Source organism: Pistacia vera, unplaced genomic scaffold, assembly GCF_008641045.1.
Source record: "Pistacia vera cultivar Batoury unplaced genomic scaffold, PisVer_v2 Contig539, whole genome shotgun sequence".
Classification (NCBI taxonomy): Eukaryota; Viridiplantae; Streptophyta; class Magnoliopsida; order Sapindales; family Anacardiaceae; genus Pistacia; species Pistacia vera.
Window position 1 is genome coordinate 255,700 of NW_022196378.1, and position 15,683 is coordinate 271,382.

The window sequence follows — 15,683 nt, forward strand, 5'->3', positions numbered from 1 at the left end:
TCAATTAATTCTCTGTACATATATCAGGAAAATCAAAACAAACAAAACCGAAATATACAGAGGACAAGAACAAGAAGAAGAAAAGAAGAGAAATTAAGGTTAAGATAACATGGGTCACCACTCGTGCTGCAACCAACAGAAGGTCAAGAGAGGCCTTTGGTCTCCTGAAGAAGATGAGAAGCTCATCAGATACATCACTACTCATGGCTATGGCTGCTGGAGTGAAGTGCCTGAGAAAGCTGGTCGGTGTGCTCTCTCTCTTAGTCACTCTGCGTGTAATTAATTAAATTTATATATAATTTTGTGAAAACTTTTCCAGGTCTTCAAAGATGTGGCAAGAGTTGTCGCTTAAGATGGATAAATTATTTGAGGCCCGATATCAGAAGAGGGAGGTTTACTCCTGAAGAGGAGAAGTTGATTATTAGCCTTCATAGTGTTGTAGGGAACAGGTTTTAAGCAAACTCTCTTCTATATACATTCCATTTTTCAGTGTGAAGTTGTGTTAGACTATACACTAAATTAAGTATAAACTTAGAATTTATAAGAGTTATGATTAGGGTTCTTAGACTTGAAAAAATAAACAGGAAATTAATTAGACGGATTTGCAATCGATTTCAGAAATTTTAAACAAGCCTCAACATTAATTATCGAGGTTTTTGAATTTGAAAATGGCCAGAAATCTCTCACTGTTTTAGTAGTTGCTGAAGCAGCTATCAGAGGTTGTTAACATTAATACTCACATCTTTCACATTCTAAATTATAATATTATATATTTCTTCTTTTTTAGTTAATACTCAATCATTTAAATATTGTTAAATGTTCATCCCTTCTATATAATACTTTGCTTTGAAAAACAATCTATTTGTAATTAAGTTGTATACATTCTACTCAATACTCATTTTAGAACTTTGCATTTTCTTAAAATTGTTTAATTTCTAACGAGCACGAGGGAATTGTAGATGGGCTCATATAGCAAGTCATTTGCCTGGAAGAACAGACAATGAGATAAAGAACTACTGGAATTCATGGATCAAAAAGAAGATACGAAAACCCTCGGCGCCTCAGACGGCCATGTCGACACCTAGCACCACTACTACTGAGCATTCCCAAATAACTTATGCCTCAAACCAACTAGAGTTAGTGAATCAAGAATTAACAACAAGACCACCAGTTCATGAAACCCTTTTTTCTTCTTCGTGCCCTTTTTTTATGTTTGACCCAACTCCACTGGATGGGATTACTGATAATGTACGAGGGGAGCTGTTTCATGAACCAGCCAGCTTGAATAACGAAACATGGAATTCAAACCAGCATCAAATTCAATCACTTCCACCTTCAACTTCTTTCACAACTGGCATTGATGCTCATTATTTGCCGCCATTAATAGAGAACATGGAAAACATGGTGCCCATTGATCATCATAATCAAGTGCAATCTTGTAGCATGGATGATGAAGGAGAGATAGCACTTGACTGCTTACAGAGGCAAGAGTTGAATGAATGGGTTGAATCTCAGCACTCGAACTTTCTATTCTGGGATAATGTGGAAGGACCACTCGGTGGGGAAGACATTGCACCAGCTTCTTCAAATACGGGAACCACACTGTCTTCTTTCCCTTGATCTCTTTAAATTATTAATGACGGTAAAATATTATCCCTGACCCTCCCCTCTCCTTCTTTCCTTCATTCCTTCCTTACTTTGATTTCCAGGGTTGGGAGAGCTTTCAAAATCTTCCAAGTCTTTTGAAAAGAGTTTGTTTCTTTTTCTTTCCTTTCTGCTTTTTTGACTTTCATTGGTGAGATTGTGAAATGTGAGGAAATATGACATAAAGTATGCAAGCAATGTTTTCTTAATTGGTGTTTGTAAACACAAGAGGAACGAATAAAAGCGATGCAAAATCTAGCAAAGTTTGATACTGATGAAATCATTTAGTTGCCCCACTGTGTTCAATCATAGTACTGGATTTGTTTTAACTTTTCAACGATTTTGAATTATCTAATCGGGAAATTATCAACTGTGTTGACATTGTATGCTATCGGAGTGTAGATCATGGAGTACTATGAGGTGGTCATAACCAGTTGTTGTATATGGGTAATTACGCAACCCTCTATATAATTTTGGTAACTCAATAGAACAAATTAAAATTTCGTTGGTTATGACCACCTCATAATACTTGAAGAGTGATTAAAATTTATTCATGGATAGATCGATATATGGCAGTTCATGGACTATTTCAGTTATTAGTTTGATTGAACGGACATCTTTTGACAGAAACAAACATATGGTGATACGTTATTTGTTAAAGAATTAAATATTATATGGAATTGACATATGATTTGCGTATACATGCATGCAAGTTCTTTGTCATATTGGTGTATATTCAATTTAAATGAAGCTAATGATGAAGTTTTGCTTGTCAAATTTTCAAATCATGGCTTATAAAACTATCAAGTATCGCCTTCAATGGCTGATATATTTCATTTCAGTTATACTGTATATAGAAATACTATTGTCGTGTATATATATATATATATATATATACCCATACGTACAATTGCTGCTAATTGGTATATCAATTAATTTCTTAATTATCTAATTTATCCTATCGTAATCTGATAATAGTACAACTATCATAATAGTAAAACTAATTAGTTGATTTTATACTGAAGTAAAAAATGAAACAATATAAATGATTAACAAAGGCACATGCATCGTCCTATTGTTTTTTGTTTTAGTCCGAGCTATTCATTAATTTTTGTGTTGCTAAATTAATAAGCTCATCGAATGAAGGCTTTTTTAATTCCCTCCAAACTCTTAACTGATTTCCAAAAGGCCACCTTTTAATTGTAAATTAGAATGAAATTCATGCCTTCAATTCAATAATATAAATTAATTAGGACGGTTAGTTTGTCGTTAATCATGCATATAAATACACTAAGTTATATAGTTTTTACCATCTATAATTAGCAACCGAATAGACAATAAAAACTCTTAGGTGTATTATTCAAGAGGTTTTGAGTTTGATTTTCCTCAACTGCTAATAGGAGCGGTCACTGGTCATTAGAAGATTTATCCAATTGTTACCTTCAAGACTTCGGAGGATTAGTTATGATGCACATAAGTTAATCCAAACACCCCGTTAAAAAAAAAAAAAAAAATCTGACTATATATTGTTTTAGATTTTTGCATTTTTATTATCTATACAGTAACATAACTAATTATCTTCTTTTAAGGTATGAGTTAAACACATGCTTCCATAATAAGGTAATTAAAGACATCCTCTTCCAGATTCATGAACCCTAACAGGGATTAAAAAAATCATTTTTTATGTTCCCGCCGCCCTGCGGTTGCTTCTGGGATGTGACATAATGAAACAATTATGGATACAAAAACAAAACTCTGCCGTTTAAAAAATAGGTGAATGCAAAAGGAAAGAGTTGTTTCTTATTACAGATAACAATAACGGACCATATAATTATCCGCCAACTAGAAAGCCATAATCACTTTGTACGGGGGGTAACTGAAATGACAAAAGTTGCTTTTCTACCTGATTATCAGAAGGGGTTGTAATGATCCAATCAAACAGCCTAACTTTATTGAAATGGAAAGACTGTCTCATCGATCATCTTGTCAACCCGTCTCTGTGATTTCTACTCCGACGCCTTTGCCTCTTTCTGAAGCAACACTGCAACTTGAAGAACTATATATAATACATGTATGTTATGTTATGTGAAATCTCTTCACTAATATTATTCTAGAACGATCGCATCAGTCTTTTTCTCCTGATCATATATCAACTTTGCAGTTCTATGATTAATTGGTTTGGTAATCTATTAAGGGCAACTTGATTTAAAGGATGTCCCTACAGACACCAACATGAGAACTCCCGAAGAGATTATTGCTAGAACATTTATAGAAAGATTTTTCTTTTCTCTTTATCTCATTCTTGTCTCACGATCTGCTCATATCAGTAACATCACTTTAGGTGGGGGAGAGCGCTGTCCCCGGCCCTTCTGCATTTCCCGGAATTATATGCTTTAATTAGATCTCCATGTTGTGATGAACTAATGAGGAAGATACGGGACACCTGAATGTCATGAAAGAAATTGATCCAGCAAATGTAATTGATGGGCTACTGTCATTTCAGCTCATCAATTTTTTTTTTTTGTTTTTTTTTTTTAAACCCCAATTTTTGAACGAATAGAGAGATACGAAAATCAAACTAACACTAAACAAGCAAACTACAAACAATAAAGAGAAAGAATAAATATACGTGATTTTGCCATTATTCACTCGATTAACAGGATATGTCCAACTGAGTTAATATTATTGCATTAATGTTTCACCTTTCTTATTTACAATGAATGTAATTTACCTTATTGTTTGCTATCACACTCATATAAGAGAAAAATATGTTTATATATTAGGTTTAAAAGACTAAAACCTAATATTACAGGCTCCAATTGGTTCAATATTTTGAGAGGTTTTAGAATAGTCTTTTGGAAAAAATTGAGTTGAGTAGTATTAGAAGTTTTTTGTATATTTTTTAATAGTATTTTCTAAAAATATTTAGATTATTTTAACCTCCACAGGTTTCTTAATTTAACTAAACACCCCCAATAATAAAAAGTTTATAAATTGACAAAAACACCCCCACCAACCCATACTTACCAGATTTCAGCCACCACCCTTAAAAGGTGGTCGGAATCTGCCGTAATGGCGCACTACCGGCTGGATATGGCCAGTAGTGTGCCGATTTGGCCGGAAAAGACCAGATTTGGCTATCTTTGACAACCATATCTTGGTTGTCATAAAAAAAACAGATCTAGCCGTCAACGGCTAGAGCTGGCAGCCGTAGATCTGGTCGGAAAAAGCCATATCGACTATATCCAGCCAATAGTGTACCATTACAGTAGATTCCGACCACCTTCCAGTTGTGGTGGCCAGAATCTCGCAAATATAGGTGGGTGGTGATGTTTTTGTCAATTTATAAATTTTTATTATTAGAGTTGTTTAGTTAAATTAATAAACCTAGGGCGTTAAGAATAATCTAAATATTTTAAGTTGAATAGAATAATAGTGTCTTTTAAAGAGAATTTTGAATATTGAAACAAATATGTATTTAGATAGGATTGGATAAGATAAGATAAAAATAGTGAACCAAAGGAGCCCACAAGAATTTCTATTTTTAAACCCAAACCCAATAATACTGAAATGGTCGACAACTCCAACAATTTTATATATCAATTATTTTAACCATTTCTATCTAAACTCTTTCTAAACACATCAATGTAGAGCAACTCTTCAAAGGTGTATTCTTTTAAGTTCAAGTCCCCAGTAAAACTAAAAAAGAAAAAGGGCATCTTCTCATGACGGAACCACGGTATGTGCCCACACGGTTGACAAAAACCAGTGAATTTCGAAGTTCAGTTCAGAAGCCATTAGTGACAAAAACAAGAGAACTTCATATGACATTTTAGCTTGGGCCCAAAAAGTGCTATGTCCATTTCCACCCCATTATCAGAGAAGCCATTGTTGAAACATGTAAATAAAGTCCAAATTCGAAAATTTACAGGCTCTTTTTAAGCCCAAAAATTGCTAAATCCACCTCATTATATTAGTTCGCTTACGAAAATATGGGCCTAGGTTGGCCCAAAACACAGAATGAGATCCCGGGAGAATCTATAAAAAAACGAAACTAGAACTAGGGTTTATCTTCTGCGAGAGCGATAACAGAGTGAGATTAGCGCATTGTTGCCGCCTCCTAGTCCTTTCACTGCAATCTCCTCCTCTTCGCAATCATGGTAATTCTCTCTCTTTTTTTTCCAATATGTTCTCTTCTGTGCGAATCAAACAGGAAATTAAATAAAATATAAAATCCGCTGCTCTAATTGTTTAATCTTCTGTGCATTCAGATCATTCCAGAGAAGAACCGTCGTGAGATTTCCAAGTACCTCTTTCAAGGTATCGTCAATTGACTTTTGTGTCTTTTTTTTTTTTTTTTTTAAATAAAATTCTGTTTGCATTTTTAATATAGTGTATAAACATTTTACTTTTCATGTCATTATTAGAGGGTGTGTGCTATGCAAAGAAGGACTACAATTTGGCAAAGCACCCGGATATCGATGTTCCAAATCTACAGGTCTAATTCAACTACGTCTCGAAGTTCAGTTTCCTCATACAAGCACAGACCTTTGCTTGGATGCATTACTACTGGTACCTCACTAATGAAGGCATCGAGTTCCTCAGAGCTTACCTCAATCTTCCCTCTGAAATTGTCCCTGCCACATTGAAGAAGCAGGCCAAGCCTGCTGGTAGTAGGCCCTTTGGTGGCCCTGGCGATCGTCCACGGTATTTTTTTTTCCTTTTATTAATTGTTATTGCTTTGTTGTTTTGGCTTTTTAGTGTTACTGGTTTTGATTTATATGTACTCCTAGATGAGGTTAACTGTGAATATGGAAGTGGATGATTTTATGCTTGCAATGGAAATGTGTTCATGTGTGATGATTTGCAGATTTGTAGTTTTCTCAGCGGATTGGAATCGTAATTTCAATCTAGTTTTAACTGAATTTTTTTTGGTTTCTTCAAGTTTCAAATATTGTATCACTTAATTCGGCTATGGAGTAAATGCTGCTTCATTGATATTGTCTTATAGGTTCATTTCATTGGTTGCAATGTAAATTGGGTTATTGTTTACTGTATTATAGTGGTCCACCTCGCTTTGAGGGAGAGCGGAGGTTTGGTGATAGGGATGGCTACCGTGGAGGTCCCCGAGGACCAGGTGGTGATTTTGGTGACAAGGGTGGAGCTCCTGCTGACTACCAGCCTTCTTTCAGGGTAATTTTCTTGTTTTTACTCAAGAAGCATCTTATCGTTTTTTCTTTCTTGAATGGGTCATGTATGCTAATATGTATTTTTCATTTCATATATGTTCAATTTTAGTCATAGACACGTAACATATTGTTTGCATAGTCTGACGTTAGCCCAACATCAAATTGTTTGCACGTTACAAATACTGAAACAGCACTAGGGTTTGATTTGATTGGGTTGGACTTGAAATTTTGGACCATTGGTCACGCCAACACCAAGTATGAATGGGTTGTGCTAGCATGAACCAGCCTATTTGAGTTTCGTGCTTGGTATGACCTAAATGGTTTTGTGCAAAAGCATGATCCAGATGGTATTCATGTTGACACAGCTCAAATAAGCTTTGTAGTGACAACTCAAGTGGGCTATTTTGGCACGTCCCATTTAATATGTCATTGCTAATTTGTGTTTAAAAAATAGAAGTGGCTGAATATATAATAGCAACCTAGTAGGCAAGAAATGATACTTGTCAACAGGATTAGCTTAATTTTGCGATCTATATATTTTGATAAAGAGACTTCAAAGTAGTATGTTTCTAATTTGTGTGACATTCATTATAAACTGGTATTTTTACATTTTGTTGGCTATTGCTAGAGTAAAAGCATATTCATATGCTGGTTTAACTTGCAGGGTCCTGGTGGAAGGCCTGGCTTTGGTCGCGGTGGTGGTGGTTTTGGTGCAGGGCCAACAAGCTCAAATCTTCCTTGAGAGATGATTACTGCCTCACGAGAGTTTTTAACATTTTTTATTACAAGCTTAATTAAATGTGGTTATTCTATTTCATTAATAGCAATATTTGCTCTGCGCTAGTTTGAGACTGTTACTGTGTGGGAATTTTGTTAAATATTGAATTTTGTTGGCTCAGATCAATCAGTTTTCTTTCCTCAATCCAAAATCTTATATGATTTTCATGCAATACTTGTATACATAAGATGTAGGATTTCAAATGTTATTAACTTATTATTGTTTTTACAAAATGATTTGAAACTGGTGATACTGACTTAAATACTAATGGTCCTAATGGATTCAAAAGTGTTTCAGATTATCAGGTGGTATCCTTCTCATAATTAACTAAGAAATATCTTAAACTCTACTCACTGGAAGATAAAGTAACCCCATTCTGAAACCAGGTGCAATGCCTCGAACCAACAATTAAAGATGTACCAATCCCTTCCCCATATCAATTCTGAGATTCAGCCTGTTACTTCGTCTTTGAACACCCATATTTAAATGCAGTAAAGAACCACTTTCTATGAAAAAGATGGGAGCCCTAAAAGTGGACTGAAATCACTACCATGTGAACGAGCTTCAATCTATTATTAATTAACAGAATTAATCAGCATCCAAGCACGGTTTTAAGTTGTTGTTGATAATTAAGGTTGGAATGGGTAGCTAAATACTATAGATTAGAATCACAAATTCTTTTGTCAAGTGAAAATTCAGCTCTCTCTCTCTCTCTCTCTCTCTCTCTCTAGTTTGTAAGTTCGTTTGAGACTCTTGAATATATTACTAAAGAGGTCTTGAATTTGAATCCCCACGACTACTAATAAAGGATAACCACTGGAAGTTTACTTGACCATTAACTTCAAGACCTTGAAAGACTAGTTAAAATGCACATAAGTTACCTTGAACACCCCAGATACAACCAACAAAAAAAAAAAAAAAAATCAAAGCCACATTTTTCTACAAGCACTTGCAGTCCATTATCAATACTTAAGAACAGTCGTGGCTATTTTTCCAAGTTGGAAGAATAAATGACATTCTTGATATAATTGGCAAAAGTTCAATTTTAAAACAGTTACACAAGCTCCCATCTATTAGTAATTGCATTCTAGGTAGGAAACCACATTTTCATTTTGTGTTTTCACTTCAGTCAGAATCAGAGTCCGGATCTACAGAGGATCTCACTGTCCTCCGCTGATTTTCCTCATAACCATCCTCTTCATTGTCTTCGTCTTTCTTCTCACTGATTATACCTATAAAACAATAGGTTTAAGACTCTGCTTTGGGCTTAAAATTGTACTACAATCAGGACAAAAACTCTACCTTTATTTGTCAGAATAGCCTCAAGTGTCTTTATGGTGAAATCATCTTTTCCTCCTAAATCTTGAAACCCAACCAGCCTATCTACTGCAATACCTTTTCTGATATAAAGATAAATATTGTCAAAAAAAATAAAAAAATAAAGCCATTATAGCTTATCAAATTCAAAGATATGATACTAAACTATTTCTATAGTTCATTAAACAAGTATCCCCTCGGGCCAATAGTCCTGTGTATCAAGTGCACATTCTTTTCAGTATTTTGTCTGGTTAAGTAAATGGTTCACTTTGAGGCAGTGTGCTCATTATTATTGATTCGGTTATGAAGATAATAATCTTTTGTCTATTCCAATTTTCAGAAATCCAACAGAACAATACTAGTAAATATTTAAAAGATTGAACAAGATGGGCTTAAAAAAAGAACAATTAAAGACTATATAGAGACCAACCTGAATAATACCACACAAGGCAATGTTTTTACTCCAAGTTTAGTAACAAAGAAGGGTGCATTCTGCAATTCATTAACAATGACAGGCTTCTTATTAGCCACAGCAATTCAAATTTTATATTTGCAACAAAATAAAACAATATCTCAGTTTGCAATCAATAGCCTCAAGCTGAGTCCTTGAAAAATCTCAGTTCCATTGCAAGAACAGAACTGCTTGTGAATACTAACCTCTGCATCCAGCTTGATAAACTTTGTATCAATATGCTTTGGTGCAAGAGCCTTCAAATGCTTATCCATTATCCTAAAAGAATCAATTGACATGACCACATAAATCTGGTAATATGTTCTAATGCATGAGCACCATGCAGCTGTGTGTGTGAGAGAGGGAGAAAGACAGAGAGATATAGGCAGAAAGTTTACTTGCAGCGGTAGAACTCTTTATGATAGAAGTGACAAATCACTTTCTCACTTCCAGTGACTTCACCCAAGAAATCCCCTTCACCTATCTCTCTGTATTCTCCATGTCCTTTCATTTGTAACACTTGTCGTTTCTCAGCTTCTTTCTATTCAAATAAATTCAAACGTGAAAACCATATTTATAAATCTAAACCCTATTCTAAAACCAAATTGCATTTCAGTTCTAAACAAAAAATATTAATTTCAGACCTTGAGAGCAGCAATCCTGTCTGCGTGCAATTTTTCAAGCTCAGGATCCTGCATAGCCATGGCACTCCTATATGAATGAGAAACACATTGGACAAAAATGCAGGATCCAATACATATGTGCATAGTAACTTACATCCATCAGCTCATCAAGATCAACCTCCTCATTGGCAGAAGCTGATGCCTGTGCCTTCTCTTGAGCAAGAATTTCCTGTAAGTCCAGTATATGTACTCATTAAACACCATAAAATTGATCATAAGCATTATATTACTAGCTTCAGCAATTTAATGTTATGTTTTCGTATCAATCTTTAAGTGCAATCTAGATCAAAAAGTGCATGGAAACCAGCAAACTCATAATTTACCTATATCTTAACTACTCCTTAACTCCATTCGCAGTTAATATAAATCTTAAGACCGTAAAAAAATAATGAACAAAAGAAAAGCTAGACTCCTAAACAACTATATAACTGTAAGAGAATTTCATTTCCTATTAAGTAATTTCACAATATTGCTAGCATTATTTACCACCAAAAACAACTACAAGCATATAGAAAGTGGAAAAAAGTCTCATTCTCATCATCTTCTACTCTGTTACACCCTCCTCTTTGTATTTATACTTTTGTGTTTTTGATACTCTACATAATTATACTCTGAACGTCTAAATTCCATTTTTCCATATCCAGTAAGGTGTGCTAGCAAAACAATCCTCATGAATACTCATACACATCTATCAAGAGTACTCTAGAGGTTAGTGGCATTCAATTATACATTAAAAAGTAAAAAAATTGTTTTGTTACACGGGATGCCAAGAGTTTACATGAATGTAGCAGGATCAATTCTTTTCTCAATCATAACCGGAAGTATCATCAAATTTTCCCATTTGATTGGGATACCAAGTGATGATGTGTGTGACATTATAAAAAATGTTATAATACAAAGAAAACAAATACCTTCTGGTAGTCACGAGCAGCCGCCGCTATAACATTCCCAAATGCTAAGTTAGACAGAGTCGATTTCACTGAATCAGGATCCATATCTCTCTTTAGCTTCCTGAAGAATCAAATTTTGTATTAATAGTAGGTAAATTTGTTGGCAAGGTGGATAATTCTAGAACAGAACTTGACCTTCTCAAAAACAGTAAAGTGGAAAAGAACAGAGAAATGTGAGCTTCAACTTTCAATAGAGTAATAAAAACAATTTTTTGAGATCCTAAGAACAGAGAAACAGTAGGTGGACAAGAATAGAGAAATATGAGATCGTAAGCAGGACAGCAGCTCCTAAAGTTGGATATTCATAATTTGTGTTTAGAAAAGTGATGCAATTTGATTTTAGATCTGGGTTTAGATTCCTGGATTTGGTATTCAAGTTAGGATTTATTTGAACAGAAAGAATATGTGAAGCCACAAATGTTACAGTCTCAAATTCGGTACAGACTCCTCTTCTTTACAATAAGACAACACACATCTGAAAACTGATGTCAATAAATATACTCAAGCTGATAAAAAAATCCATGTAAATCACCAAACCGCGATTTCAAAAGATAAAACAAATACAATAAATGGCAGCTAGAACATAAGACCCAAAAAGAGATTTCTTACTTATTAGTTGGAGCTCGGCTTGGTGGTGGCTACTGGTGGTAGTCGGTGACAGATCCTGACAAGAAATGTAGCTAGATGATTATTGAATGAATGAAATTAAAAGCGAAAAAATATTAAAGAAATGAAAAATAAAGAGAAAAAAATGCAGAATTTTACCTGGTTAGAAACTTGTAGGTCGACAGCAGCTTCAAGTAGGAGACTCTGCTGGTGGCAGCGACAGACGGTGACCGGATTAGTGAAAGAAACGGCTATATGTTAGTCTGGTGGGAAGTAAAGCTGCGTTCTTCTGCGTATTAGGAAATTTGGGTTTTATGTTTTTTTAAACTGTGTCGTAGGTTGTAAATTGGTGTAATTACAATAAACTACTGTGTAAATATACCTTTTAGCCCTTGATCTGCAGAGTGGAAGGACAGAACTAACCCTACTAACTAGTAACTACTAAGTACAAACAAAACCCTTTGTCCTGCGTCTCCTCGGATCACTACCAAATAATTGGCGCTAAGGGTTCACAACTAAATAGTAAATTAGGCATGGCAATGTTCCCGAGATTTGGGGGACCCATCCCACCCTGCCTCATATGGGAAGGGGAAGCCCCAGTTTTTTCCGGGATAGGGGCAGGGGTGGAGGGTGTTTTAATCTCCGTCCATGGGAATGGGGCGAGGGTGGGTGATGCATGTCCCCTTGCCCGCTTCGTATATAATACATAAAATTAAAAAAATGTATATATATATTTAGTTTTTACTAATATCCTTATATTTCACCTAATTACACAATTATCCTACTTATATAAACCCATATTTTCCTAATTTCACTCATCCTAATCAATTGAACAAGAACAAACCCTGACCCATATTTATATATAATTAATTATGTTTAAACGATTAATTTAAGTGTTTGTCATGTGGACAAGAATTAATTATTGTGTTTGGTAATGCTCAAATTAATTTATGTTTATATAAAATTAACGGGGCAGAAACGGGCCTCTAACATTCCCCTTTGGGACGGGAAAGGAGAATTCCTGTCATCCCCGTAAAGGGGATGGGGCGGGGGTGGGGAATGATTTTGAGGGTGGGGATGGGTATGGTGAATGAGATCCCCGCCCTGCCCCGCCCCATTGCCATGCCTATAGTAAATAGCGCTAGTCCACCATTAGAAAGGAAATACACCATTTTCTTGTAGCCATTTTCTGGGATCTGCGTCAAGTTATTCTTGGCATATTGACATTATACTATAGAAGGTGAAATTTGTTCATGGATATTGGAAAAATTACTAGTTCAGAAAGTAACACCATCCATCTGAAACTCCCTAAGTTGGAGTAGATGGTTTTCTTTTCCATTCAAATGACACAAGTGCTTTACAACAGGTTTTACAAAAACCCCTGAAGACCTCTGCTTCGACGATTGACCCCAACTGATATTTAATAATGAAGTGCATTTTGAATAAATTCCAAGAGGAATACTTTGGATGATTGATGATGTATCTGCTGAAACATGTTTGCTGCCAAACTAACACTTGAAAGATCGTTTCCTGTATACATCTACCATAATTGTCATGCCCAAATCTCATCCTTGATATGTTCCGTCATTCTACTCAAAACTTGATAGATCGTTTTACCGTCTGGATGTCTTGTATCATTTACCATAAACTTGAACCTATTTCCTCCTACCTCGACGCTACTCCAGCCTCCCTCCTTTCCCATCCCTTTTAATCCTCTCATTTCTGCTCTCACCTTGGCTGCACTCTCCCAATTACCAACACTAGCATAAACGTTACATAATGCAACTCTCCAAATCCTGCTCTCTGGTTCCAAAGTTGAGAGCTGTTTCGCTGCTCTTTCAGCCACGACGACATCGCCAAAGAACCCGCAAGCACCCAACAGAGCACCCCATACTGCTGGGCCAGGCTTGACCGGCATCTTTTCTATAAAAGCTTCTGCTTCTTCAAGCCTCCCTGACCTGCCCAAGAGATCCACCATGCAGACAAAATGTTCCATACTCGGCTCAACTCCATCTCTATGCATGAATCTAAAAATTTCAAAACCTTCTTTGATCATTCCTGAGTGAGCACATGCAGAAAGAATATTGACATATGTAACTGCATTTGGTTTGTGTGTGCCTGATTTCTTCAGTTCCGTGAAAACCTGGAGAGCGGAAGTTGCATCTCCATTGACTCCATAAGCTGTGATTAGAGAATTCCATGAACCAAGATCTTTGACAAGCATTTCTTTGAAAATTTTCTCCGCCAAGTCCAGCTTGCCTGATCTTCCATACATATCAATAAGAGCATTCTGAATAAAAATATCACAAATTAAACCTGCTCTAGTTATGTATCCATGAATAACCTGGCCTAGCTGCAATGATGCTAAGTTTGAACAGGCTTGGATTGACGCTAACATAGTAATGAAATCAGGAGACACTGAACCATTTTCCTTTCTGCTGTGGATGCCTTCAAGCAGCATTAGGGCCTGATAAGATTCACCATTCTTCACAAGGCATGTCATCATGGTATTCCAAGAAACCATATCTCTGTTGTTCATCCTCGCAAAGAGCTGGTAGGCAGATTCACTTTCTCCAATTTCAGCGTACATGTCAATTAAAGAGTTTTCAATGACAATACAAGGAAAAAAATCATGTTTAATCAGGTACCCATGAATCTCTTTCCCCAACTTCATACCACATTGTTCCAGAAGGCTAGCCATGGTCTCTGGACTAAGATAACAACCTTCACCCATAAAAGAAAATCTACAAAATATTTGCATTCCTTCCTTTAAATACTCATTAAGCACGTACATTTCAACTAGAGAATTTACACTAAGGTCATTGCTACTCATCCCCAATTTTATGACTAAGCCATGAACCCACTGTATTTTCCACCATTGGTTAATCAATGAACAAGCATGTAAAATGCTCAGAACTGTTACCTCATTCGGTAGTGTCCCCGCACCCTGCATCCTTATAAAAATGACCAGTGCTTCATCCATCATTCCATTAAATACATAACCTGATATAACTGAAGTCCAAGATACCACATCTTGACAGCTAAATCTCTCCAGAAGCTTCTCTGCACATAACATCAACCCAGATTTTGCATACGCATCTATTAAAGAATTCCTTAAGAAATTATCGGACACAAGCCCCATTTTCACCATAATACAATGAATACACCGGACCAATACGGAATCATCTTTCTTTGCACAAGCTTGTAGAAGCGCGGCTAGAGTGAACTCATTGGGATACACATGTTTAAGCATCTCACAGAAAAGAGTTATTGCTTTATCAGCTGCTCCATTCTGGCAATAACCTGATATCATCGATGTCCAGGACACTATAGTTCTTTCAGGCATATGATCGAACAACCTGGCAGCGTCTTCGATATTCTTGCATTTTGTGTACATATTCAGTAGGGAGTTGTTGACAAACACATTTTCGTTGAGCCCGGATTTTAGAACTAAAGCATGAAGGCAAAACCCGAGTTCTATGTTTCTTGATGATGTGCATGAAGTCAACGCATCGACAGCAGATACCGAATCAACGGCTGTTGAATCATGGTTTACGTTCTCACGTAGAGCAACAGTCTGAACCCGGGAAGTGCATTTTCGGGGCTCTTTTGACCGTTGTGTTTGAGGATTAACTTGGAGACCACAAAAATGTGACGATATGGAAGAGGAAATCTGGGAAGTGAGCATCAGCGTTACTGGCGATAAGAAAATCTTACAAAGAATCGCAGAGGTCAATTCTACTTAATCGTTTGAATTTTGAAATTACAAGAAAATGGCTTGAAATTTAGATGCTAGAGGCGAACTGCATAACGCGGCCAGGTGTTTATAGGACTAGATTAGTTGCAATTACTTCTCTAGGCAGTGCATATTATGGTCCTGATTTAATAGACTCTTCGTTAGGCTACCTATTCCAAAATCTGTATTTTTGAGGTCTACAGCATTTAGCACAGTCAAAATACTAGACAAGGATTAATGGAGAGTAAAAACGAGAGGATACAAATTCGGTGCGATATAGTTTAATATTTAATTATTACAACACACAGGGTAACATGGATTGCGGACAG

General features: G+C 36.0%; 3 protein-coding genes across 3 annotated transcripts; 1 reads left to right on the forward strand and 2 right to left on the reverse strand.

Moving 5' to 3' along the window:
• On the forward strand, nt 1-7,755 carry LOC116107447 (transcription factor MYB26-like). The gene is given in 7 exon segments (XM_031393721.1): nt 1-242; nt 320-449; nt 960-1,614; nt 5,916-5,964; nt 6,072-6,351; nt 6,708-6,837; nt 7,498-7,755. Coding segments are annotated over 7 exon segments (1,455 nt in total). The 5' UTR covers nt 1-109; the 3' UTR covers nt 7,576-7,755.
• A 697-nt stretch (nt 7,756-8,452) lies between these two features.
• Nucleotides 8,453-11,067, reverse strand: LOC116107520 (thioredoxin domain-containing protein PLP3B-like). Its single transcript, XM_031393792.1, has 8 exons — nt 10,974-11,067; nt 10,157-10,231; nt 10,024-10,071; nt 9,778-9,920; nt 9,586-9,658; nt 9,359-9,420; nt 8,914-9,011; nt 8,453-8,843 (listed from the first exon to the last, which is right to left on the reverse strand). Exons 1-8 carry the CDS (start codon nt 11,055-11,057, stop codon nt 8,737-8,739), a joined length of 690 nt encoding a protein of 229 aa, XP_031249652.1. The 5' UTR covers nt 11,058-11,067; the 3' UTR covers nt 8,453-8,736.
• Nucleotides 11,068-12,782: 1,715 nt separating this feature from the next.
• LOC116107489 (pentatricopeptide repeat-containing protein At3g53360, mitochondrial-like) lies at nt 12,783-15,357 on the reverse strand. The gene has a single exon (XM_031393752.1). The coding sequence runs from the start codon at nt 15,304-15,306 to the stop codon at nt 13,171-13,173; it is 2,136 nt and encodes a 711-aa protein (XP_031249612.1). The 5' UTR covers nt 15,307-15,357; the 3' UTR covers nt 12,783-13,170.
• Between the last annotated feature and the right edge of the window lie 326 nt (nt 15,358-15,683).